Source organism: Sminthopsis crassicaudata, chromosome 4, assembly GCF_048593235.1.
Source record: "Sminthopsis crassicaudata isolate SCR6 chromosome 4, ASM4859323v1, whole genome shotgun sequence".
Classification (NCBI taxonomy): domain Eukaryota; kingdom Metazoa; phylum Chordata; class Mammalia; order Dasyuromorphia; family Dasyuridae; genus Sminthopsis; species Sminthopsis crassicaudata.
In genome coordinates, this window is record NC_133620.1 from 106,715,468 (window position 1) to 106,741,008 (window position 25,541).

At 35.5% G+C, this 25,541-nt stretch overlaps 1 protein-coding gene across 9 annotated transcripts in view; it reads right to left on the reverse strand.

Moving 5' to 3' along the window:
- Positions 1-25,541, reverse strand: part of KCNH1 (potassium voltage-gated channel subfamily H member 1) — a 610,670-nt gene that overhangs the window by 421,676 nt on the left and 163,453 nt on the right. For all 9 annotated transcript variants that reach the window (XM_074309074.1, XM_074309077.1, XM_074309078.1 and 6 more), the window contains 2 exons: positions 19,800-19,918; positions 3,998-4,390 (listed from right to left, as the gene is read on the reverse strand). In XM_074309074.1, coding sequence (XP_074165175.1) covers positions 3,998-4,390; positions 19,800-19,918 — 512 coding nt within the window. The remainder of the gene's footprint in view (positions 1-3,997; positions 4,391-19,799; positions 19,919-25,541) is intronic.

The window sequence follows — 25,541 nt, forward strand, 5'->3', positions numbered from 1 at the left end:
GCTTCACATTAGAATACCTGGTTTTGCACTCTGGCTACAACATTTAAGGAGTTGTGTGATTATAATAACATGTCATTTAACTTCTCTGAGACTCAATTTACTCAGTTTTAAAATGGGGCTAATACTAGTGTTCCCTACCTCAGAGTACAATTGAGAGGAAAGCATTTTTAAACTGTAAAATACTATGTAAATATGAGTTAATATGAGAGGCCTCATAGCTTAATGAATAGAATTGAACTAAAAGTATGGATAACCAGAGTTCAAGTACCACCTCTGTCACTGATTGTGACTTTGGACAAATTTGCTAACCTCTCAGTATCCTAGATAATTCTTCTCTAATAATGTAAGTTTGAGGGTAAGTGTAGAATTTCCCTGGTAAGAAGAGTTTACAAAACAGGAATCTCCCTTTACCCCTGAAATCAGAGCAAAAATTTTTTTTAAATTAAAATTATTAGTCCAATGATTTACTAGTTATTTAAAGTAAAATATAACATTTCTAATCTCTAAGAACTTCCCAAATTTATACATAGGCCCATTCTAAGTTTTGTTTTTTTTCATTTCATAAGCATTTTCCACTCTATTTCAAATGAATGGACAAGCATATTTCCCAAGCTAAATTGATACCAATATAGACATCTACAGCACCAAGAATAGCCACAATAAATTACTTTCTTTTCCTTAAAGTTTGTGTCCTAGCTATAGGTATAGTCCTGATTTCATGAATCATTACAAAGTCCATCATAGGAATTTGATTGTTTGATCAATAATCAATCAGACCCCTAATCTAAGGGCAAAGAACTGAACCTGTGACATCATTATTCTAGGGAATTCCCTCTACACATGAAGGATAACATGTTTTCTGCAATTTGCAATATTAGATATTTGACTAAAGTTCTATAGTGGATATGGAAATGTTCATTTAATCTGGTGTTTGTTAAATTCAGCATAAAAAAATATGACACCTTCCCTTTCAAAAAAAAGAAAGCTGTCTACCCCAGAGTACTAAAACATTAAGTGATTTGCCTAGGATCATATAGTCAATTTGTGTGAAAGATAGGACTTGTACTTAGGTCTTCCTTGGCTTTCTACCCAGGTGTCAAGTCCTTTGTCTTTTATAACACCAGGGAACAAACAGGCTCTTCTCTCTAAAGTGCTTCATCTCTCTCCAGGGGTATATAAATCCATTGGGGGGCAGGGATCATTATGAGGACCAGAGAGAAATCTCAGCCCTACATATTTTTGATGAAACAAAAGTTAATAGACCTCCTTCTTCTTTCTCTTTGCACTTCCCAGGAGATTGAGTCTGAGGTTCTTGACATCTTCAGGGTGAACTGTTCTTTAATTATTAGTTTCACAGCATAAAGAGTTTGATAAGAAAAAGAAGGAAGATTGACACAGTCCCTCCTCTTTTTTCCATTATTCCATTCTCAGAATTCTCCTTGCAGTGCACTCCCAGGTTCTGTAGGAACTTTTCCCCTGACCTCTACAATCTCTTACTTACCTTTTGTAGCATAAATTTAACTGACTGCTCCCAGACTGGTAAATACTACCACCTTCCTACAAAGGGAATGGAAATGTCACCTGTGACAAGAAAACCACATGCTATTATAGACTGTCACTCAAACAACACTTTGACTTCAAAGCATCTTAAACTATATTTCATTATCAACATAGACAAGGTCAAAAATGAATATTCTCAGTTTTCCTTTATTCCCCTATTCAACCTAATAAATATGTATTAAGTGGCTACTATACACCAGGCACTGTTAAACACTGGAGATACAAATATTGAAAAGAAAACCTGCTCTTCAGAAGCTTACAATTTAGTCACTTAACCCTGATTGCCTTGCCAAAACAAACAAACAAACAAACAAACAAAAAAAAAAAATAATAACCTTACAAGGTAGATAACACATAGGAGGAAGCAGGTAAGGGGAGGGCCAGTAGGATGGGGATTCTCCAGGTCTAGGAACATCTTATTCTATAGAGTTGAAATCAGAGAGAGCAGCTGATGCAAAGTGAAATGAACGTTCTTTCCCTCTCATAGTGTTTTGCTTTTCCTATAACCAGCTTTCCTATCCCATTTTGCAGAGCTCTGCCATCATCAAAAGCTTCAGGGTCCAATTTAACTCATTTGTGCCCTTCACAATAAATAATGCAAATTTTAAAATGAATAAATAAAAGCAATCTTTAACAAGGATTTACTAGGTGTCAGGAACTAAGAGTACAAATATAAGCGAGCAAGATAATCTCTTCACAGAGCACACATTCTAACAAGAAAAGATAACATATAAAGGATAAAAGATGGTGCTTGCACCATGCAATAATTTGGAAGTTGTTGAAAAGTGACACAGACATCTAGCATTAAATAAGCCAAAAGTTCCCCTACCAGAACCCAGGGTTCTAGGAGCATAGTCCAGATTCAAGAATGGCCAAATCTGCCTAGCCCTCTCCCTCTCTATTTCCTTGTCTTTCTCCCTGTGTCTGTTTGTCTCATCTCTGTTTATGACTCCCTGTTTCTGTCTCTGTATCTCTGTGTCTCTCTCTTTGTGTCTCCCTATGTCTCTGTCTCTGTGTCTGTCTTTGTCTCTCTGTCTCTATCTCTCTGTGTCTCTGTCTTTCTCTCTCCGTCTCTCTGTCTTCCTGTCTCTCTTTCTCTTTTCCTTCCCTCCTCTCTTTCCCTTCTGTCATTATTTCTCTCATATTCTGTGTGTGTTGTGTATATGTGTGTATGTGTAAGGGTTTGGGGAGAAAGACGTCATGGACCTAGCCCAAACCATAGTTAGAAGATAATTCTGATTACAACGTAACTGATGAAATTATCCAGCCTTCAGTTGAAATACTTAGCTTAGACACTGAAACCTATCTTAGAAACTATCCACAGACAGGGCAATAGAATGTTTTTAGTCCTTTATGATCTAACTCATTAACTTTCCCAAACAGGAAGATAGAGGAACATGATTGGAACAAGATCGACAATTGCTTTCTCCCTAGCATGTCCAATGTCCTCATACAGGTAATTACAGTGTTTAGACATGTTCTGATTCAACACTTTTACATAGTACCTCTTTGCTTTATTATCCATATTGCCTTAAGAACTGACAGTGCAACCCTTCTGTACTGAACGATTGCATTACTTGTCAGGTTCTTGACTTTCTGCCACAAATGAGAGAAAGTGGGGACCTAAAGAATTAAAATGATAAGTCATTCCTAAAACTTCCTTGAAAAAGAAACCCAACTTATTCCATCCAAAAACTTCTTCCCAGGGTTGGAAATTGGCAGGGGAAAAAATGAATTGTATAAGGGAGAAAGTACATCCTACTGAGCTGGGTATCCTAGACCTTGCATAATCTGACCTCCAATCTAACATGCTATGATTCTGTTATACAAATGGTTTTCAAAGGTGTGTGCAACAGCACATTAGCATGCAGTAAGTTTCTCTAAATGTACTATAAAATTTTATAGGTGTACAGATAACATTTATAGAAAAATTGGCTTAATATAATTTTACTTACCCAGCATACATAGTATGCCAAGTAAATAATGATAAAAATAAACAAAACTTACAATTTATAAACACTAACCTCAAAACATACCAGACTTTGAACTTATGAAAAAAGAAGTTAAAAAAAATTGCCTGTTCTCACTGAAGGGAAATGGCACATATATGTACCTCCCAACTCTGCCCTGATACTACTTAATCATCCCCTTTGTAGCAAAGAAAAATAGAAAACTTGAGAACCACTATGTTTCAGAGAGCAGAAAACAATAAGCAGGGACAATCTGCAGCTGTCTAAAGTAGCTATTGCTCTGGTTCCCATTGAATTTAAGGACCTAACAATTTTTTTGCTTTACAGATTATGCCTGCTCCTTCTCCCTCTTGCCCTGCCCACCAAATCACAAGAAGAAATCTTCATCACTTAGTTGTTTTGTTTTTGTTTTTTTTTTCAGCACTGTTGGACAAGACCACCGTCTGAGCTTAGGATCGTATACTAACCTCATCCACGTTCTCGAATGCATTGATAACATCATATGGCAAACAGGACAGCAGGTCAATCACAAACCAGGTCTTCAGGTAATTCATGCGGATGAGTTTGGGGTCAGAGATCACCTCCCCAGCTGGTCCAACAAAGGTAGTATGAAAATTAAGTACAATGTCCACCAGGAAAATGACATCCACAATACTGTCCACAACTAGCCAAGCCACATTGTTCTGTCTTGTTTTAAAAGAGACATTGTAAGGGACCAAAATGGCAGTGTAGAAAGTTAAGATCAAAATGATCCAATCCCAAGTGGTCTTGAAAACACAATAATGTAAGATGATGTGAGGGGGAGTCTTTGGTGCCTCTTGCTTGTATTGGGGAAGGATGTCTGAACCCAGCTGCAAAACCTGTGTGGAGAGACACAAACAAGAGAATACTAAGTTAAGACTTTATTGCAAATGATTGGGTGATTTGCTTCTTCCTGAGACATTTATTGCTATGGTATAGAAATGGGCACAGATATATTAAGGAATGTGGACACAGTTGACACCCTGACTTGTAATATTCCCCTTATATACAAACAAATCATAAAACTGGTTGGGAATAAAAGAGAGAGAACAGAGAAAATGAAAAAAATGAAGTGAAGAGAGGAGTGTCAGCATGTAATTCAGTTCAACAATATGGTGCAACATGGTCTATTAGTGGCCAGCTAATTGTAGATCATAAAGGTACAAGCATATGATTTATCACATTCAAGTAATATAGATTAAACATAATTTATAAAATGTCCTCTCTGACATTCTGGCTATCACAATTTCACTAACTAGCATTTCCATACATATCTAAAGCATGAGAACTGAAGTCTAGGATGAAGATCTTGGATGCCACAACATATTGAGTCATCAAAGACTAAATTATGCTCATACAATTTAGTTTCAAGTATATTTCTGTATTATAATTCTTTGAGAATTGATTAGGTATTATTAAATAGGTACCATTAAACTAACTAGGACTAAATAGAATTTAACTAAATAGAATACTGCATGCCTAATCACATTAGCTAACAGACATCTGAATAGCTCTCATTTAGCTAGCACTTTTAATTTACAAAATGCTTTTACCGCAACAATCCTATTAGGTAAAGTATTGCAAGTACAGTTTGCAGTTTATAGTTTGCAAATAAAGAAACTGAGGCTCAGAAAGATTAGAGAAAGACAACATACAAATAACAATGTATTTAAAAATTGCATACAGAGAAAGTAAATGCAAGGTAATTTTGGAGAGCAGGAATTTGAGAGAGGGGAGTAAAATGATTTATAAAAATCCTTCCTGCAAAAATTGTGATTTTGACCTCAGTCTTGAAGGAAGCTAGGGAAACAAAGGCAGAGCAGTTAAAATATAATATTAAAGTTAGTAAAAAGGCATGAAATTGGGTCATAATTCACCATGAATAAAGAAGAGCAAATGTGCCATTTTATCTGGCTCCATAGGGTTTATAGATGGGAATAAAATGTGAGAATACTAGAAAGTTTTTTTTAAAAAAAAAAGGATCAAGTACACTTATTGGGATACTAATTCACTATTGATGGAAGTATGTACTGATCCACCCTTTTGGAGAGCAATCTGGAATTATGCCCAAAGAGTTACTTAACTCCCTATATAACCTTTGACTCAGCAATACCACCACTAAGTCTGTTTCTAAAGATGTTTGGTGGGGAAGGAAAATAACTTCTATGTTCTAAAATATTTATAGCAACTCTCTTTGTGGTGTCAAAGAACTAGAAATTGTGGGGATGTCTGTCAATGGAGGAATAGCTTGACAAATTGTAGCATATGATTATGATAGTATAAGATTGTGATACTGTGAGAAATGATGATCTTAAAAAAAACACAGATAGTAAAATGATCAGAGCCAAGAGAATACTGCCTATAATAACAGCAAGTAACATTTGAGAATGAGTTTGAGTGTCTAGGTCATTTTGACTATTATAAATACCCAAATTAGTTACAAAGAACATATGAAGAAAGACTATTGCAGAAAAAGAACTGATAAATTGATTTTTTTAAGTTTGTGTTTAATGGTAGCCATTTCTAGGGCAGGGGTGAGAGGGAAGAAAAAAGGGGATGGAAGAAAATTAAATGATAAATTTATTTTTTATTCTTTTTGTTATATATTTAAAAGGAATACCAAGTTGTACATAATAGATTTGCAATTTCATGTACAATCATCCTTTTTTTTTTTTCTTTTCTACTATGTTATGGAAATATTCATTTTATTTCTTAAGTTCAGAATAAAATTAATTATTTTACATGGTTATGTCTTAAAGTGCTTTAAATGTCAGATAGCACTTTATAATGATCATGGGAATAATAGGAAACTACTGAAGTTTATTACTTGAAGTATGAAGAGATGAAGTGATCAGTCCTCTGCTTTAGGAAAATCTCTTTGCCAGTTAAGTGGATGATGAATTTGAGTAGGGGAAGATGAGGCTGGGAGGCCAATTAAGTTATCACAATAATCCAGAGAGGTGATAAGGCCCTGTACAATGATGGTGGCTTTGTGAGTAGAAAAGACATATATACAAGATATGTTGTGAGGTTTATTAAAGAAGAAGAAGAAGAAAAATGCATTATGCTTTTATAGTAGAGTCAAATAAATGAGTTGACAGAAGTTGGGGAGGGCACAGGAGTGTAATATTTTGCTTTGCTTTTTTTTTTTTAATAGGGAAGATAACACATGTTTGTAGATAGCAAGAGTCAGCTTGGAGGGAGAAATTAAATATTTGAGAGAGATAGAAAAAGGTCCTAAAGGAGAAAAGATAAGATGAATTAAAAAACATAAGATCTCTACTTTTAAAGGAGGAATCCTACCTGGTATTCTCATGCTGGAACAAAGGGGAAGATTTGAAGTGTTCTAGGCAGAAAATGAGAGAGTTTACCATGAATAGTTACAACTTTCAGTCAAATAACAAGCCAAATCATCTCTTTAGGGAGGAAGGATGGGTTTAGAAAATGGAGACAGAATATCGGTACTTGATTTTGGTTTAATCAAGTTGGAAGCCAGAATGTAGGGGCTTTAGAAGTCAGTGAGAGGAGATGAAGTAAAGGTATAAATTCTCAAAGAGTTTCCTTGAGAAGAGGAGGGATATAAAATGCTAATTAGTGAGGATGGATGGATCAAGTGAAAAATGTTTTTTGTTTGTCTGTTTGTTTGTTTTTTATTAAGAGGAGGAGAAGGCTTGAAAAAAAGGGGGAAAAGTTTGGTATAGGGAGTAAGAGAAGAATGCAAACATATAAAAAGGATTATTCAATAACAGTAAAGGCAAAGGCAAAGTTAGAGATCTGTAGAAACCCCAATCAACATGATTTCCCAACTTTTTTTCCAGAAACATTTAATAGTTAAAGAAATTTTTTAGTAAAAATTAAGTGATTTAATGTGTTATCCTTATTCCTCCAAGCAAAACTATCAAGAAACAGTACTTGTCTATTGCAAAATAAATCTAGAATACTCGAGTGAAAAGAAGAGACCTCCTTTCATAAGATCTATGAACTGTATCCCCTGTGGGCTATATTTACATGTTAGCACCTACCCCTTTTACCTATACTGCAAGCCCTGGGAAGTTTTTGGCTTGCACTCTCTGAATTTCTTCTATTAAGGCAGAACTAGCATAAGGGAGGAACCCAGAAAAGCTAAATTAAGCCAAACGAGCCCTAAGCCTGTGATTTACCAAAACTTTTACTAGTCAGAGGTGAAAGAATACACAAATGAACTTAAAATCCATGCCAAGGAAAAATGCTCCTTCAGGGTCTATTCTTGCCTTTGCAGATCAAACTACTTTGCTTCTGACAATTCTTTCTAAATATCTGAGTGAAAGTTCTTTTTCCCTTGTGTCACAAAGCCTCTCTTTCTCAATTCCTGGACTGGAAACCCCAGTTCAAATAGACATTGCTTTAAGTAGGATTGCTCTACTACTCTACAACCCTACTAGTCATAACCCAACAATAGAAAGAATAGAACGATCTCCTTTAATCTATTTAATAATTCTCCAAAAGGCCAAAGAGATGGCCAAGTCAAAGACCCATCATCATAAGGATGAATGACAATGCAATTCTTTCCCCTTCTACAAAAAGATCAAAAGTAAGTTTTATACTCAAGTGCAAAGGCTTGCATCTAGTATGTCATATGACACATTTTCAATATGTAATTTGTAATTCATTTTCTCCCACCTTCATCCAAAAGAACATAAATTTCATTGGGATTTTTTTTGTCTCTGTATCTCCTGCTTATAATAGGATTAATAATTGATTGTTTAATTGAATAATATCTTCTTCATTGAAAAATCAGACTCAGAGCTAACCCCTAAAGAGTCATCTACTTTCTCACCCCTCATTTTTACTAGTAAAGAAAGTGAGTCCTAGAGAAAACTGCTTTCCCTTAAGTCACATAGCTCATGACAGCCAAGGAAAGAACTAACAACCAAAATAGTGTTTTTTCACTGTACCATGCTTATTTAGTTAATAAATGAGAGACAGCATGGTAAATAAAAGGGGAAATGCTAACTATCCTTAATATTGTTCTAAGGATTAAATAAAATGTGAAAAAGTACTTGATAATTATAATATGCTATGAGTATACTACTGAAATGTATTTGCAAACAGACAGATAATGAAAAAAGCTATTGCTTTATGGAAAGTCAATTAGGTTGTTTTTTTTTTTTTAAACTACTTACGTATAGTCTAGATATAAAAAACTGAAAGTGCCAACAATAATTTTCTGAAGGTATGGGTCTAAGATGCTGAATCCACATATCTCAACACAAATTGACTTTCTTTTATGTGTATCTGGTTTTAGTGATTTTATTTTTAAGGCCTCGCCAACAAATAATAAGTAAAATTCACTTATGTAACAGCTCTTGGGCTATCAGAAAGAAAGATGTATTCTGACGAGAGAAGCGAATAGAAGTCGTGAACCAGACCACTCTTTCTGGAAAGCAATTGGGAATTATTTTTAAAAAAAAAAAGTGATTAAAATGCCCACAATTTGATCCAAAGATGCCATTGCTAGACATATATTCCAAGAAAGCCAAAGACAGAAATATTACACTGAAATATTTATAACGGCACTTTTTGTATCGGAACCAAATGAGCTGGGATGAAAGAAAATGTCCATCTCTTGGAGCATGAGAAAACAAGTTGTAGTACCAAGCTCTAATAGTGTATAACCATATTATCTAAGAAACAATGAATCTGAAAAACCAGAGAAGCATTGGAAGAACTATATAAATTGACAAAGTGAAGTAAGCAAAGTCACAAAAGTAATATGCACATTGTTTATAACAATATAAATGGAAAGAACAAAAACAAATCAAAAAGTGGGGTATGTGTCATTATAAGAATCAAGTTTGATCCCTGAAGAAAAGGTGAGAAAATATGCCTCCCTAGCATCTTCACAAAAATGGTTTAATTATAGGTGTGGGTACTGCATAAATTATCAGACAGGTATGTCCTGATAAGTTTTGTTTTGTTTTGTTATGCTTTTTTCATTATTTTGTGGTTATAAAGAGGTGACTTTGGTATTAGAGAATGATGCATTCTCTTTATGTCTTTGTTTCTCTGTTATATATACAGTCTCTAAATATATACATGTATATGTAGATGATATAGAAACAAAAATATCAATAAAAATTTAAATTAACAAATAAAATAATGCTATGCCACAAAGAGATTCATAGCATAGAATTTTGACACATTGTGCTAAAAGCTAGAGATACAAAGACAAGTAAAAGACAGTATCTGCTTTCAAAGAGTCACAGACTAATGCATCCTGATTACTTTCAGTTGTCTTGACTTTTGTTCTGCCACTAGACTTGGATGACTCTGAAGGAGAAAGTGAGACCAACAATTTTGAACAATTCCACCTCATTTAAATTCAATTCCTAAATAAGTCAACACCTTCATGATGTCATTGGTGCTTTTGAAAAGAAAAAATGAACAATAACAAAAACAAATTTAATGTGGAAGACAACATGCAAACAAAATATACAGGATAAATTGGAAATGATCATCAGAGGGAATGTGCCTAGAATAAAAGAGGACTCTAGAAGGTGGGACTTAAGCTAGGACTTGAAGAAAGTTAGGGAAGCCAGGAGGTAAAGATAAGAGAATCAACCATGGGAGACAGTCAATGAAAACATAAGGAGTTAGGAGATACAGTGTCTTGTTTGAAGAATAACAAAGTCATTTATACAGGATTGAAGAGTAACAAGGGGGAGGGGAGTATAAGGTATGAAAAAACTGGAGAGGTGGAAGTGGCAGAATGTGGAAGACTTTGAACATCAAATAGAGAATTTTATATTTGATCCTGGGGTTATATAGGGAGTTATTGAAGTTTATTGAATCACAGGACCTGAATTTGAATTCTTATTATTTCTTTCCAGTATTTTTCCACTGAGTTAAGTGACTTGCCCAGAGTCACACAGCTGGGAAGGTTAAGTGTCTGAGGCCAGATTTGAAATCAGGTCCTCCAGACTTCAGGGCTGGTGCTCTATCCACTGTGCCCCATAGCTGCCCCATTCTTATTATTTTTTAAACATCATTTCACTTTGGGATTTAAATTTCCTCATTGGTTAAATGAAGGTCCCAGAAAGTTTTAAATTCTATAATTCTGAAACCATTGTGAAAAATTGAAAAGACAAAGCTTAAAAAAATAAAAAATAAAAAAAGCATGGTTATATTACTATTGCATGTATTTTGCTGATCCAAAGTAAAAACTTCATGTAGGAAGGAAAAGGGATTTGAAAACTTGGAATGTTTGTTTGCTTTTTAAAATTTCAGTTTGTTTTGATTTTGAACAATATAAGGCCTCAGTAGCAAGACTATTCAAAAAGAACTTAAAGGAGTCCACAAAGAGCAGTTCTCTCCTGACCTGGCTGAGTAGAAACAAAAACCACCTAAGATTTCTTGGTTCCTAAGAATAAATCTTCAGGAGAAAACATTATGAAACTATGTATATGTATATATATATATATATGTATATATATATATATACATATATATATAAATGAATTTATTTCTACCTAAGAGAAGGCTGAGTCAATATTATGTTCACACTTCTAGATATTAATTCATTCAAATTTGTTTTCAAAAGAGGCTTTCTGGGTTTCTAGCTCAAAGAGGACTGTTAGGGGTTTCTCTTAGGAATTGCTACATTTCCCATTTCTGAAACTGGGTCTTTTATTTATTTATAAGCATTATAATATCAATATCATGAAGAGAGACTTTAAAATATGAACTTTGGGATGGAATGATTACATAACATTCTCTCTCCCTCCCCTTGCTTTTTTTGTTTGTTTGTTTGATTTTTATTTTTTCTGGAATATTGAAGCAAAAAGTTCAGAGTTTGAAGCATTTCATCTTTACTCTAATCCATATTTGAACTTTGCAGGAAAAACTGGAGAAGGGAACAAAGAGAAATTCTACTCAGTTGTCTATTTATAAGTGAAACTTCCCAGTGGGAAACCACTGCCCCTAAATTCCAGGCAAAGGTACAAACTTTGCATCATTCACTAATCACGACCCTCAGATCCCACAACTATCTTTTTTTAGAAGAGGATTAAAGTAATAAAGTGGTTTATGGTTCAATTCAATTGAAAACATTTCTAACCTGCCTTCCTCTTCCACTCCATCCAGAGGAAATACACCAAGTATGATTTAGTATGAAGGAAAAGCTAAAGAGAACCATTGTGGATCACCACCCCACAATGTCATACCACCTGAGTGCATCATCATCTTTAAGAAAAGGTTCTTGGTGCTGCCTAACACCAGCCCTACTCCAGCCATAAGTGGCTTCAAATTCTTGCTAAATTATTTTTCAGCATGGGCAGCTAGGTGGTGCAGTGAACAGAATATTTTGCTTGTAATTAAGAAGACTCTATAAATTCAAATCTGGCTTCAAGCACTTACTAGTTATGTGACCTTTGCCCTATTCCTTGTCTGAAAAATGGGCTGGAGAAGGAAATGGCAACCTATTCTAGTATTTTTGCCAAGAAAATCCCAAAAGAGGTCACAAAGAGTTATACATGACTACTTCCCCAGATCCCAGTTTGAAGGTCTACCTACAGTGGATGTTCCATAGACTGTGCTAGCTCACTTTTCAAGTCAGTTAAAGGAGGGAGAGGTCCTTGGGTGCAAATGAAAAGAATCAGCATAACTAATTTTTACTTCCTTAACCCTCTCATTTCTATTTTTTTGTCCTTGAAATAATCTTGAAAGGGGGAATTTTTTTTTTTTTTCAAACAAGGAAATAGAGTCCAGTAGCCCAAGGAACTGAAGAATCATCCTGCGTCACACCCAGTGAGTCAGAGGCAGAGCTGAGACCAGAAATCCAGTTTTTGTAACTTCTAGACCGAGCTCCCATTAATCCAACTGAGCCAGGTTTTGATAATTTCCTAAGAATTCACATACATATGAATCAGGTAGAATAGGCATGAAAGTGTAATAAATTATAAAGAACATTGAATAAAGAATAGGATTTTTTTTCCTAATCCTAGCTCTGCCCTTATTCGAGCTGTGTGAACAAGGCACTGGATCCCTAGAGTCTCAATTTTCCAGTCTAGATGTGATATCTACCCTACCTACTTTTTTTCTAGTGAATTTATTTATTTTTAATATACATTACTTTATGAATCATGTGGGGAGAGAAAAATCAGGATAAAAGAGAAAAACCATGGAAGAGATAAAAAAAAATTAAAAACAGAAAAAAGAAGTGAACATAGCATGTGCTGATTTACATTCAGTCTCTTTAATTCTTTCTCTAGATGCAGATGGCATTTTCTGTCCAAAGTGTGTTAAGATTGCTTTAGATCACTAAACTACTGAGAAGAACCAAGTCTTTCACAACTGATCATCACACATTCCTGCTGTTATTATGTACAATGTATTCCTGATTCTGCTTGTTTTACTCAGCATCAATTCATGTGAATCTTTCCAGACATCATTTTTATAAGAACAATAATATTTGTTATCTTCATATACTACTCTATTTACTTTTTAAATTGTGGGGCAAAATAATATAATAAGGGCAAGAATGCTTTGAAAGTGGTAAAGCTCTGCACAAATATGAAGTGATATCATAAGAGATGGTCTTAAGAGGAAGATTAGTTTAAATTCTGAGTATAAAAACTAACATAAGTCAAGTAACAAGCTTGAATTATGAGAAGTTGGAATCAGGGAGAACAGTTTTAATATAAACTTGGAGAGCATATGAAGATGGTACTTTTTTTTTTCAATTAAATTGAATTGTCTACAATCTCTTCCTCTAGCATTTCCTAGTATAAAGGAAGGAAGGCGATCTGCTAACTGTTAAGTTCAAATGCATTTTGGAGTAAAGAACAAAAGTCAGACTGTTTGTTCTAACTGCTTGAATCTTCCAGAAAAAAAAAAAGGTTAGAAATAAAATGTTGCTATATAATCATTCATCCCATTTGAATTGTCTATAATTCAATAGAAATCATGAAATGGGTTGACATATGGTTTAGAAAATGAGACTTGGGTTGACCATATTGTTACTGTTATAAATACCCAGATTATAGATACTTATTTAGGTGGTAGATTCCTTAAGGAGGAAACCATTGATTCTTCTTTAGCAGTGGGATACAGTTAAAACACACAAATCCAATTTGCTTTATATTGAAGCACTTAGCACCCAAAGTATCTTATTCACAGCACGTGGTACCTTCAACAAATAAACCTATTGTCAGAAAAGGCATTGCTTTCTTCAAGAACTGCAAGCTGATAAAGTTTAGCTGCCCTAAGGAGAAAGCTGAGAGAGGGTGAGAATCAAAATCAAAATATGTACTAAACTACTTCAAGATGAATTCCCTTGTAGAAGTGAAATTTGGGGATCAGTATATAGTTTGCAGTTCTGAGATCCCTTACATCAATAATGTCAAATTCAAATGGAAACAGAAGTGACTATTATATATATACAGATGTTTGTAGATTACACATAGACTTGGATTTAAAATGTAATGTTATCTAAATTTTATTGTGTTTTTATTAATTTGTGAAATGCTTCACAACTACATTTTCAATCTTGTTCAAGGCATACTCAGGAGTTTGGGCCAGGAATCTAATACTTCTGCCTTACACCACACCAAAAGCATCTCATGTAACCCAAATGATTGTCTGAGATGGGAGAGTCTACTATTAGAAGAATAGTACTGAATAAGGATCAGAGAAATACGCCATCATCCCAAGAGAAACTCCTTTCTTCTTTTGGGCTGGAAGTAGAAGTAACAAGTAACAAGCTCAGAAAGGCATTTCTGTTCCCTGGTGTTTTCATCATCCCATCAATTCCAGGCTGGTGTCATTCTTCATATAAGCATACAAACAGATAACAATCTTACATCTTCCACTTCAGTAAAACCTTGTCTATCATCCCATTTCCCCTGCACTAGCCAACTATGGTTCACTGGAATGCCTGATTTTTCAGGTCCACTACAAATCCATTACTGATCCATCCCTCTGGCAACTAATATATGCATTTTTCTTCCCTTTCTGAAATGTAGTTCTGAAGAGTCTTTGTGTTTCTAAGCTTTGCACCTTGATTTGTTGAAAACCCAAGTAGTCTTTACAAATGATTGAGGAGACTTACCATCCACCTCTATCTCCCATAAGAGTGGTATACATCTAAACTCAAGGACAAATCATACAACAGAACTGGATGCTAACAGAAATTTCTGAGGAAAGCTGTGAGAAACACATAAAATGTAGTTTGGGGCTATAATCTTCCCTTATAAAACAAAACAATGTACTTTTGTGATATGTTATTGTTTATTTCTAAGTATACTAAATAACCCATATTTTAGGGTAGTCTCCTCTCCCCCCCTGCTTCTACTTTCTACTGAAAGCTGAATGAGAAAGGAAATACAAATTGACAGTTAAGATAGGAATTAAATGATAATCTGCAGGCTTCCCTATGACCCAAGATTATCTGGTCTGTCAAGATCATGAGAAATTGAGAAATATTTAGAAATGACTTGGTAATGATGCCAAAGCTCCATGATTCAGCTCATTTATCTAGGAATAGATTTCTTAGAAACTTAACTTCTATGAAAGTTAATAGAACATCTCCCTATGAGAATGGAAAGGAAATCAAGGGTCAATTATACTCATAACAGGTTTATTTGATGAAGGTATCACATGCTGTGAGCAAGATACCTTAGGTGCTAAGTAAAAATGGGATTAACGCATTTTAACTGCTCCCTGCTGCTAAGGCAGAATATTTTGTTTCTCCCCAATGAACCTACAAGAGAGTTCATAATTCAGGCATTAATAACAGAAATAGCAAAGACTAAAACAACTCTCTTTTAAAGCAGTAAGTCAAGTCACTTACAATCTCTGTAGGAACTTAGATAATAAAATTCAATTTTGAAAACGCGTAGACAGCATTTAGAATATACAAAGTACTTAACATATATTAGTTGATTGTTTTTTCCAACAACTCTGTAAGGGAGGTCTTAAGATATTATATTCCCCATTTTCCAGATGAATAAACTGAGGCAGAAAAGCTAAAGGTTTTGATTAAGGTTACACATCTGGATAGTAGCATACTTAATATGAGAACCCAGCTCTTTTCCACTCCAAATTCAATTAACTTTCCCCTATCTCATCCCTGCCTTGACTAGTTAAATACAGCTTGGAAACCAATCCTTATACTAAACCCTAGAGCTATAAAAATAGATAGGATAGAAGCCTTCTTTTCAAGGAGTTAATGTTCTATTTGGGGAGACTGGTAAGGGAGAGTGCTGAAGATTAATCCCAATGACACATACTTAGACTGAAGTCCACTTGATCATTGTAATGCGTAGCATCTCATCATGTACAAAATACAAATTTATTCAACATTTTAATATTTATCATTATCCATTTTGTATATACCTTCACCTTGGTTATGGTGAGTTTTGGAATATGCCACATACATGGCATACAAAATGATAAATCCCATAACAAAAAGGCTCTACCTGTACTCTATAGATAATTTGATGCCATGAACTGGTGCCTTAAAAAGAGTTTCATATTAAAATGGACTTAAAGGATGAAAAACAAACCCTGCAGCCTTATCAATTTCACATGCATAAAGGGCACATTCTGATATTGACCCAACATTCCTTAATACTAGTTTTTAAATGAGATAGGAAACATGGAACTAAACAGTGAGTCCCATTTCTTCTCAAAGGGATAACCCCTCTGACATGCTTTTTAGATATATAATTGATTCAATTTCCTTGCTTCTCTCATTTCAAATATTTCTTATGACCCAGGTTCCTCATAGGAAACCTAACTGAAGGACAGAAAATATAGAAGAAAAATATGACTCCTTTCCCTCTCCTTCTTCTGAAACTTTATTAGCTAATCACAAGGCTAGATAATTCCACTGCAACAAGAGTAAAGGAAAAACAAGTAGGGCTAAAACATGCATAAAAATGTTGTCCATCAGGATAAAAAATTCTCTCCTGCTTGCTAGTTACCACTCTCCATGGGAGATGAGAAAATGAAGAGTGACAAATACATGCAAAAAGAACCAGAGTCCATTTTCAAGATACTACAATTGAATGAATAGCTTGTTCTGATGATTTTTTTTAGACTTTAAAAAACAAACCTCCTATCTCTGAAATGAAAGAAATGTAGAAGGTCTTCAGATGAATTAATGGGAGTGGGAGAAAAGGTACTGTAAGACAGAAAAAAAGTAGAGGACATGACCCTTTTCCCTAACAATGAAGGGGGCTATACTTCCCTTCAATATTTCCCACAGTTGGTGACCTTGATAATAGCAACAAAAAGCTAGGTGAAGGAAATGCTGATTTACCAGCATAACACTGTATAAGAGAAACAAAAATTACTGAAACTATCAGAATGGGTTAGTAGTTTTCATTCATTTGCCAACCATTTATGAAACAACCCAGGGAAAAGTATTATGCTAAGTTCTGGAAGAAATGCAAACTAAATAAAACACTGCTCTACCTTCATGGAGTTTGTAATCTAAAAGAAATTAATTCTGATGCTTCTTTATCATTCCTAAGGAGATAAAAGAGCTTCCTTAGAGATGAGACATAAATTAGCCTCAGAAACAAACACATATGCTTGTCCTTTTGTCTATAAAAGTGTTACTCCTGATCCACCATCAGTTGGATATGTTTTGCTACAATAAGGAAGCCAGGATAACTAAGCTGTGAGAATAGTAAACAGAAGCTTCAGGCAATAACCCAAGAATCAGCAGCTTCTCTCCTACTCTCAGACAGACTGAAGCTATTAGATAAAAACAGAGAAGCATAACTTTTAAACTCATTTTCATCAAGCTGGCCCATTCTATTGCTGCTGTTGTAAAGCTGATCTTCTTGAAAGGAGAAAAAGGCAGAACTGAACAATGGCTTTCCCTGTGCCTCTGGATTCTACAGTCTGATGTGTGTTGTTGAGGGTGGGCTAGAAGCTACCTGAGGTCTTGGGCACAGAAATGACCATGTGGGAGGGTTTGGCAGTGTGAATGAAGTCAATAATAATCTCCACCTTGATAACACCTTCTGAGTTTTCCCGTATTTCCTCAGATATGTCAGATGTAAAGAGACCCATCATCATTAGAAATTGAGCAGCCTTAACCACAAGTATAGTGAGAATTTATTCTAGTAGAAGATACAGGCATTCATTGAACTACCCACACTCAATCTCTAATCCTTGCTGTGACATGCAACTACAACCCTGCGAGACAGGTTACCAGAGGTCCAGGTGGAATATGTGATCAAGGAATTGATTTTCTCTTTGTGAAATCAACAAACTTCCAAAGATCCAACTGCTGATACTAACCTCACTTAAACAAGTCTCTAACATACTCTGTCAACGGAGGAAGAATAGTGACCTATTCCAGACAAAGTAAGGAAGGGGAGGAAGAAATTGCTGATGTTTCTCATGACCCTGTCTGAGGGAGGCCAGTTAAGACATTTGGTATGGGATAATATATTTTCAGGATTTGTATTTAAAAGGTTGGCTTAAATGTCATGTTCATCAGGAGCTATGACAAAAAATCAGCAGCTTCTCATCCTCTAACTATGCATTTGAATTTCCTCAACCCCTTCAAACTAGAGCATCCACAGCTCAAGAGAATTAGCAAGCTTCTAAGTGTATTGGCTACTCAGGAGAGTTCACAGAAAGGGGACAAGCCAACTGGCACAGTCTGAGATGGAGAAATGATAAAGGATTCTGCCACTGAATTCAGTTGGCCCTCTTCATGCTTCCTCCCAGAACCAGCCTGATATTCTGTTTTCCTCCCACAGAGAGATAGTGGAAGGGAGATTTTCACTTCCATACCAGAAGAGTGTTGGGATTTATTCCAAATCAAATCAATAAGTATTTATTTGCTTTCCCTAGAATATGATATATAGTTTTACCCCAATTAAATTCTAATTGAAAATTTAATGATTAGACTTTGACATAAAGGAGTACTGTGCTCACATGGGCTATTTTGGTGATGTTTAAAAATATTTCCATAAGACTATTCAGTAAACATGAAAGGCATTAAGGAGGGAAGAGAGAGACAAACACACAGATGAACAGAGAGAGACAGATAGACTAGGGTGGAGAAAGAAGAAAGGAAGGGAAGGAAGAGAGGAAGAGAGGAAGGGAGGAAGGGAGGGAGAGAAAGAAGGGAGGGAGGGATGGAGGAAGGGAGAAAGGGAGGGAAGAAGGAAGGAAGGAAGGGAAGGCGGGAGGAAAGAAGGAAGGAAGGAAGGAAGGAAGGAAGGAAGGAAGGAAGGAAGGAAGGAAGGAAGGAAGGAAGGAAGGAAGGAAGGAAGGAAGGAAGGAAGGAAGGAAGGAAGGAGAGAACTAAAGATACTGATCCACTATATTATTGATACTATAGAATAGGATGGATATTGAATTTCACTGATATAGGAAACCCCACTCCATGAATGCAGATTTCTACCTGCTCCAAAACTCATAGCCCTATAAAGTTGCCCAGGGAGATGAGAGATTAAGCAATTTACCTAGGACAGTCAATATGTAAGTGAAGTATGACCAGGATTCCAGCTTTCATTTCTCATATCCTTACTCACTAATTGCTTAGCCAATAAAAATTCCTAACTGAAGGCCTCCTTTGGTATCTGCTCCTGGCATGGAAGTGAAGCTGGCTCTCAAAGGCTATGCCAGGTAGCACATATTTTGGCAATCCAACAAAGCTGGAAAATATTCAGGTGGAGATCTGGTGCTAAAGGGGTCATCTATGACTTTAGGTCCAGCATAAAACTCACTTCAAGAGGAGCTCATAGCAAAAAGGCCACAGAAAGATAAACATTTACAGCCACAGCAGGCCATAAAGATCATGAAATGAGGTACAACTAGAGAGAAGAGAATCTTTCAGTAGGACCAGACCCAATGAAGGATGTATTAACACCGATGAATTGCAGTTTCTTGAGGCAATTAAATAGCAACAATCATAAAATATCGTGCATTTATGACTTGTTTGTTTCCCCTCCAAAGTGTTCCAAAGTTCTCCCTCCATAAGAAGTATAAAAGATCTTACATTCTCACTTTACAGACAAGGAAACTAAGACCCAGGGAGGAGAGGTCAAAGCAGTTATTCAATCACAATCCTTGGTCAGAGGCCACAATGCCTAGAACTCAGGAATCTAGACTTCTACCATACCACATGTCTCTGACAATTTTCTCTGCTTATATGGCACCTACTAAACAGAACAATCATGAGTGCCAAAACATGGTCCATCCTGTGTTGCAGGATCCAGGGTTACTTCCCTTTACCCTTACCTCAGCCAGGCGGGAATGCTTGTGGACATTTTCACCCTTCTGCACACTGGGAGCCAGCTGCTGCAGGACCCCTCTGCTGCTTGTCAATGCTCTGGTTAGCCGAGCAAATTTTCCCCAACCTACAGGAAATAAGAGAGGAGAGATGCATTCTGCTACCTGCAGTAACAATATAGATAATTAGCCTTATCATGGCTATTTCTAGAAATGTATGTCCACCTCCTAACTTTATCCATTAATTTTCTACATCTCAAATATTGAGTTCCCATCATTTACATAGCGCTTCCCACACACATATATGAATTCACACTCATATCCCAGAAAGATTTAAGAAATATTACTACTTTTCTCCTACATCACACTTAGCTATTATGCTTTGATGGCAACTGCCTCCCAGGGATGTTGTAAGGATCAAATGAAATAATATATAAAGCAACTTAAAAACTTTAAGTATATATTTCCGAAGATACCTTCATATCTACCATCTCATTATTCCATAATTAGGTTAGATGTTTCCATTTTACAGATGGGGGGAAAAATCAGTTGATAGCATATAAGTGCTTTTCCACTAAAAAACATGGAACAAGTAACAGAGTCAGAGGTGATAATAAACTGATCACAGAGAAGAATTTCTTCCCAATACTGCGTCTGAAGAATAGTTGACTCATTATATATCTCAGGCTGGTCCAAACTTAGACTATCTGAGAAGGTTCCCCAAGGGGTTCATTTTAGTTGGTAGTAGTTCTGAAGACCCAAAATTGATCCCCTAACTTCCTGAGATCCTTGGGGTGACCAAAAAGGTTCCACAGTTTGAACTATACTCAATAGAAAAGGAGCCATCAAAAGGCTATACTATTTATTCTTTACCGATTTCCACCAGTTCCCTGAGTAAACAAGAAACATGGGTCCCCTGCCTCTGAAATCTTTATGGAAAAACTGAGAATTAGAGTTAATTGATCTGCTCAAAATCTCATGGAAGAGCTATTTTGCTTGTCCCCAAAAGGCAGGACTAGAAACATTAATAGAAGCTATAGAAGCGATTAAAAACTAGATGTGTCAGGGAATAGAAGAATGGGCTGCCTTTGGAAGTAGAGTTTTTCCTCTCTGAGCACCTCTGAGGTCTCTGAGCAATAGTAGAATAACCACACACTAGGGAAGATAAAGATGCTTTGTGCTTAGGACAAGGTGGACTAATGGATCTCTCAAGTCTTTTTCAACTCTGGGAGCCTATAGCAAGTGCCAGAACTAGTCCTGGAAAGCAGATCTCTTGATTCTCAGCTATGACATCATGATATCTCTTTTGGATCATTTCCTCCCTTCCAAGATGCTAAAAACACAATGGGTACACAATAATTATTTATTGAATGATTGTGTAAATATGATAGAAGGCAGCAGGTATTACATAATAGGAATTCCCTAAATGGTCAGGTCTCAGGATCCTGAGAGATCATTTGGTCTAATCTTCAACTTCCAATAAGTACATATCCAATTGGAATCAAGCAGAAGAGTAGTCTTTAAAAGTGATCTTCAGTATTGTGATCTCAGTGTTTATGATTTAGGGGTGTTTTGTGTCTTGGGTTTTTGTAAACACAGCAAAAAGAGAAAAATCAGCTTTTTGGAGGTCTTATTATTCTAAACATTCTGGGCTTTAATGAAAAAGCTAGAGGAGCTCTCTGAACTTCCTGATTCTATTAAGGAGAGAAATGATACTGCTTAGGATCTGCTTGAAAAGCACCACATGAGTCTCCAGCTGTGAGATGATTATAAAAGTCTATTGAAGAGAACAAGAACAAGCCCTATATGGGGCTTTTCTGGTCTCCTCTTGAATGGGCCAATGGACCATTTATGAAAGTGCTGGATTCAATATGTTTTCAGGAATGGATCAGAATTTAAAGAAAATCAATTTTTTTAAGCTCCTGCTGGTGTTCAGCCATGCTCCTCTTCAGCTATAGAATATAAAGCTGAAATTAGACATTAAAAATATCCTAAGTGATTTGAAAATAAATCTGTGTATGTTTGTATGTGTACTCAAACACAAGGGAGTACATGTGTACCCATCTGTATAGAAACCAGAAATAATTACAGTCAAAATTGGTAGTTGCCTAGGGTAAAACATGGAATAGTATTTTTATTAATGTATTTTTAAACATGGAATATTATATTCTCTTGCCTTTTTGACCTATTAAATTAGTGTTTTCCTTTGGCTAATTAGCACCAATATACCTTGGATAGATAGATAGATGGATGGATGGTTAGGTTGATATATAGATACACAGTTACATAGATATATAGATAAGGGTCTGACAGATAGTAGATGTTTAACAAATGTTTATTGACTGATTGAGGTCCATTTTTATCAAAAATCTATGATCCTATGACAATATGCTCACCATTTCAAAGCTTTAGCTCTCCCAGAATCCAACTCTTCCTTGTAAGGGTTGAATAAAACAAAACAAAACAAAAAAATAGGAAAGGAGAGTAGTGCACATGAAAATGTGAAGTCGTTGAACATAAATATAGAAATAAATAGGACTTATGAAGTCATCTAACCTAAGCCATCTCATTTCATGGATAAGGAAACTGGAGCCAAGAAAAGCTAAATAGTTCAACATTATATATATACATATATATATATACATACACACACACACACACAGATATATATATATAGTAATTCTTCTCAATACTGGAGAATAGTATGAGAAAAATGAAGAAAGTTCTTTAAGAAATACTGTAAGAAAATCCAAAACAACTCTAGAATTTTTTAAACTGAACCAAAAAATTAAAGGAATTTCTAACTGAAAAGAAGAGATTATAGAAGCTGGCAGAAATATCAGAATATGTGCAGAACATGATAGATATAATAGAAAAATTAACTGAGCAATGTCTTAAAGGCCTTGAACCACTGAATGAACTAGCCTTTGAGGATTCTGACTCCAAAGCAGAAGAAGCAAGAAGAAATTCTGAAGAAAAAGATGTTTAGAGTGAGACATGGAATAAAATAAATGTCTCTTTATAGCACATAAAATATATATAAAATATTTAACAATTAACTATTGGGAAATATTACTGCTAAAGTTTATCTCTGCCCTAGATGTAATTGGGGTTTTCTTTTATAAGTTGATAAAATCCTGGAATGTCTAGTTCAATTGTTGGTTATATGTTTTTTGTCTGTTTTTCCCTGACATTTAGTGGTAGATAGATAGCCACATTCAGTAAACTTTTATAGTTGGGTTTGAGAAACTTGTATTGAAATATAAATGCTGTCTAGTTTTAATTTTATAATATTTTGCATAAACAGCATCTTCTCAAATGAGTCTGGAAAAAAACTAACATATACTGGGTAAAAATAAAACACCTCCAAAAAAATCAAATCAAATTAAAAAGCAAAACTATATTTGAATTCAGATTCCAAATTTAGCACTCTCCCTTTGGAGAAAGTAATGTATATTCTAGGAACAAAGGATAGATGAGAGATTGTGAGTCACTATCACCTATGCCATTTTGTTCTCTAGATTATGCCTTTTTCTAGGATCTCTGCTTGTCCAGGGAAAGGAATAATGAAATGGCTATGGTAGCCATTGCTCCTTCACTGCATAACTTACAGGGAGCATATTCTTGGCAGACTTGACCTAGGAAAAACCTATATAACAGCAAGCTCCAAAAAACATCATCCAAGGAAATCCAGGTGTCCTATGACAGTTTTCCTGAGGCACAGAGAATAGAGATAAGAATCAAAGAATCACAGTACTTGGAGTTAAAAATTATCTTGTGGGTCATCTTGCCTAAACTCCTCATCTTGAAGTTGATGGAACTGGAGCCCACAAAAGTAAATGATTTGTCCAGAATCACGTCGGAAGAAGCAGAAGGATTTAGGCACAGAAGGAAGAAAATAGGGAAAGAAGTAAAATAGGGAGGAAATGGAAAGGGAGAGACAAGAAGGAAGGGAGGAGATAAACAAGGAAAAAAACAAGAAAAAGGATGGCTAATAATGGGAAGTGTTTCATGTTCTTTCCGATATCTACAGAACTACAGATTTATAGGGGGAAAGGGACCTAAGTAATAATTTCCATCTTGCTCATAGTTAATACGTAGGAAATAGTTAAACTTTTGTCTTCTGAGTCTAAACCCAGTGCTCTTTCTACTGTACCACATTTTAATTTAAAAAAAAAAGCATCTTCTGATCTGCATGCCAATTAACAAGCATTTCCTACTTCTTCTCAGTTAAACCTACTACATAGTCAACATTGTGTTTCAGCATAAAATCTCTTTGAATTAATTCTCTCTATACTTAGAGCTATATTTGTGGCTTCTCCAATTGAAATGTAAGGTCCATGAGAGTAGGATTATTTCATTATTTTTATTTATATATTTAGCATCTAACATCTAACAAGAACATAGTAAGTAATTTATAAATGCTTTTTGATTGATTGGCTGATTCCTCTCAATTACCTGACCAATGGCATAGCTATCAGCTACATGATCCAGATTAATGGTTAGTAGCTTTTCTCACTTTCTCCTTCTGATATAGGTCCTCATACAATATGTTGGTTTAAACTTGGATAAATCTGACAAGGTTTTGCTCTAGCCAATGCAGCTTTGTACCACTTCTTACTTCATAGGACCTTTGGGGACACTGAAGTAGTTCTGGGAGAAATGGGAAATTACATTCTTCTGATGTCAAACTGAGTTACTCCCATTCATAGATAGAATAGACAATGTGATCTTGTGGAGATATGAGACATTTTCTAAACATGCATCCTGCTTAGGAGAGATAAAGTGAAAAGAAACCTTGTTCTGAGCTCAAAACATCTGCTTCCCACAGGTCCATTTAGAAAATCAGATCCTAGGGCCCATGGGCAACTTAACTTTCCTTAGACTGCATAACAAGACACTTTAGTAAAGAAAATACGGACTTATAAATGTAAGCTGCAGATAGTAGTGGGTGTTTATTTCTCTCCCTTAAGCCTTCTGCTTTTAACTACTAAAATGCAAATTGTTCTCACACATAACAAAATTAGGATTGCTCCTACGGTAACAGCACTTCAGGGATTGATAAATTCTTCATCTTCTCTTCTGCATTACCTTCTATGTGAATAGATAATCCTATGAATTCTTTTTTGGGAAATACCATTCATATTTTAGGATAAAGCAGAAGAAAAAACAGAATAATTTTAACTACTCTGTCTCTTCCCCAATAGTGTTTCATGAAAAGGCCCATGTGAAAATGTAAGGATAAGAAGAGTAAGTTGAAATGGTCTTAGAGCACTTTCTCCCTGCCTTTCTTTCCTAACTCTTTGTCCTTCAAAATCTTGGCTGTAGTTTCATATTGCCATGGTCTTCTGCACTTAGCTGAAGTCTGGCTCAGAAGTTGGATATAAGAGACAGATCTTTGAAAGTAAATTTGCTCCTCTAAAATGAGGTTATTCAGTGAGGTGAGGTAGAGAACAAGAGAATGGTGACTCATTTCTACAGTAAGCAATTTGCAGAGAAGATTCCAAGCCCAGCAGTCTATTCCCCTACACTCACCGCCACAGGACTCCCTAGTAAAACTGACTCAGAAGAAGGAATGAGGACAGAGAGAAAATTCCAGCAGCCTACTCTCAATTATCCATAATAATAGGGAATGAAGAGAGTAGGGACAATTGAAATCCACAAAGAAGTACAGTTTCTCATTTTAGTTAAGTTTCAACCTACTCTCTTATCCAACAATTTAAAAAAAAAGAAGAAAGAAAAAAAAGTAGC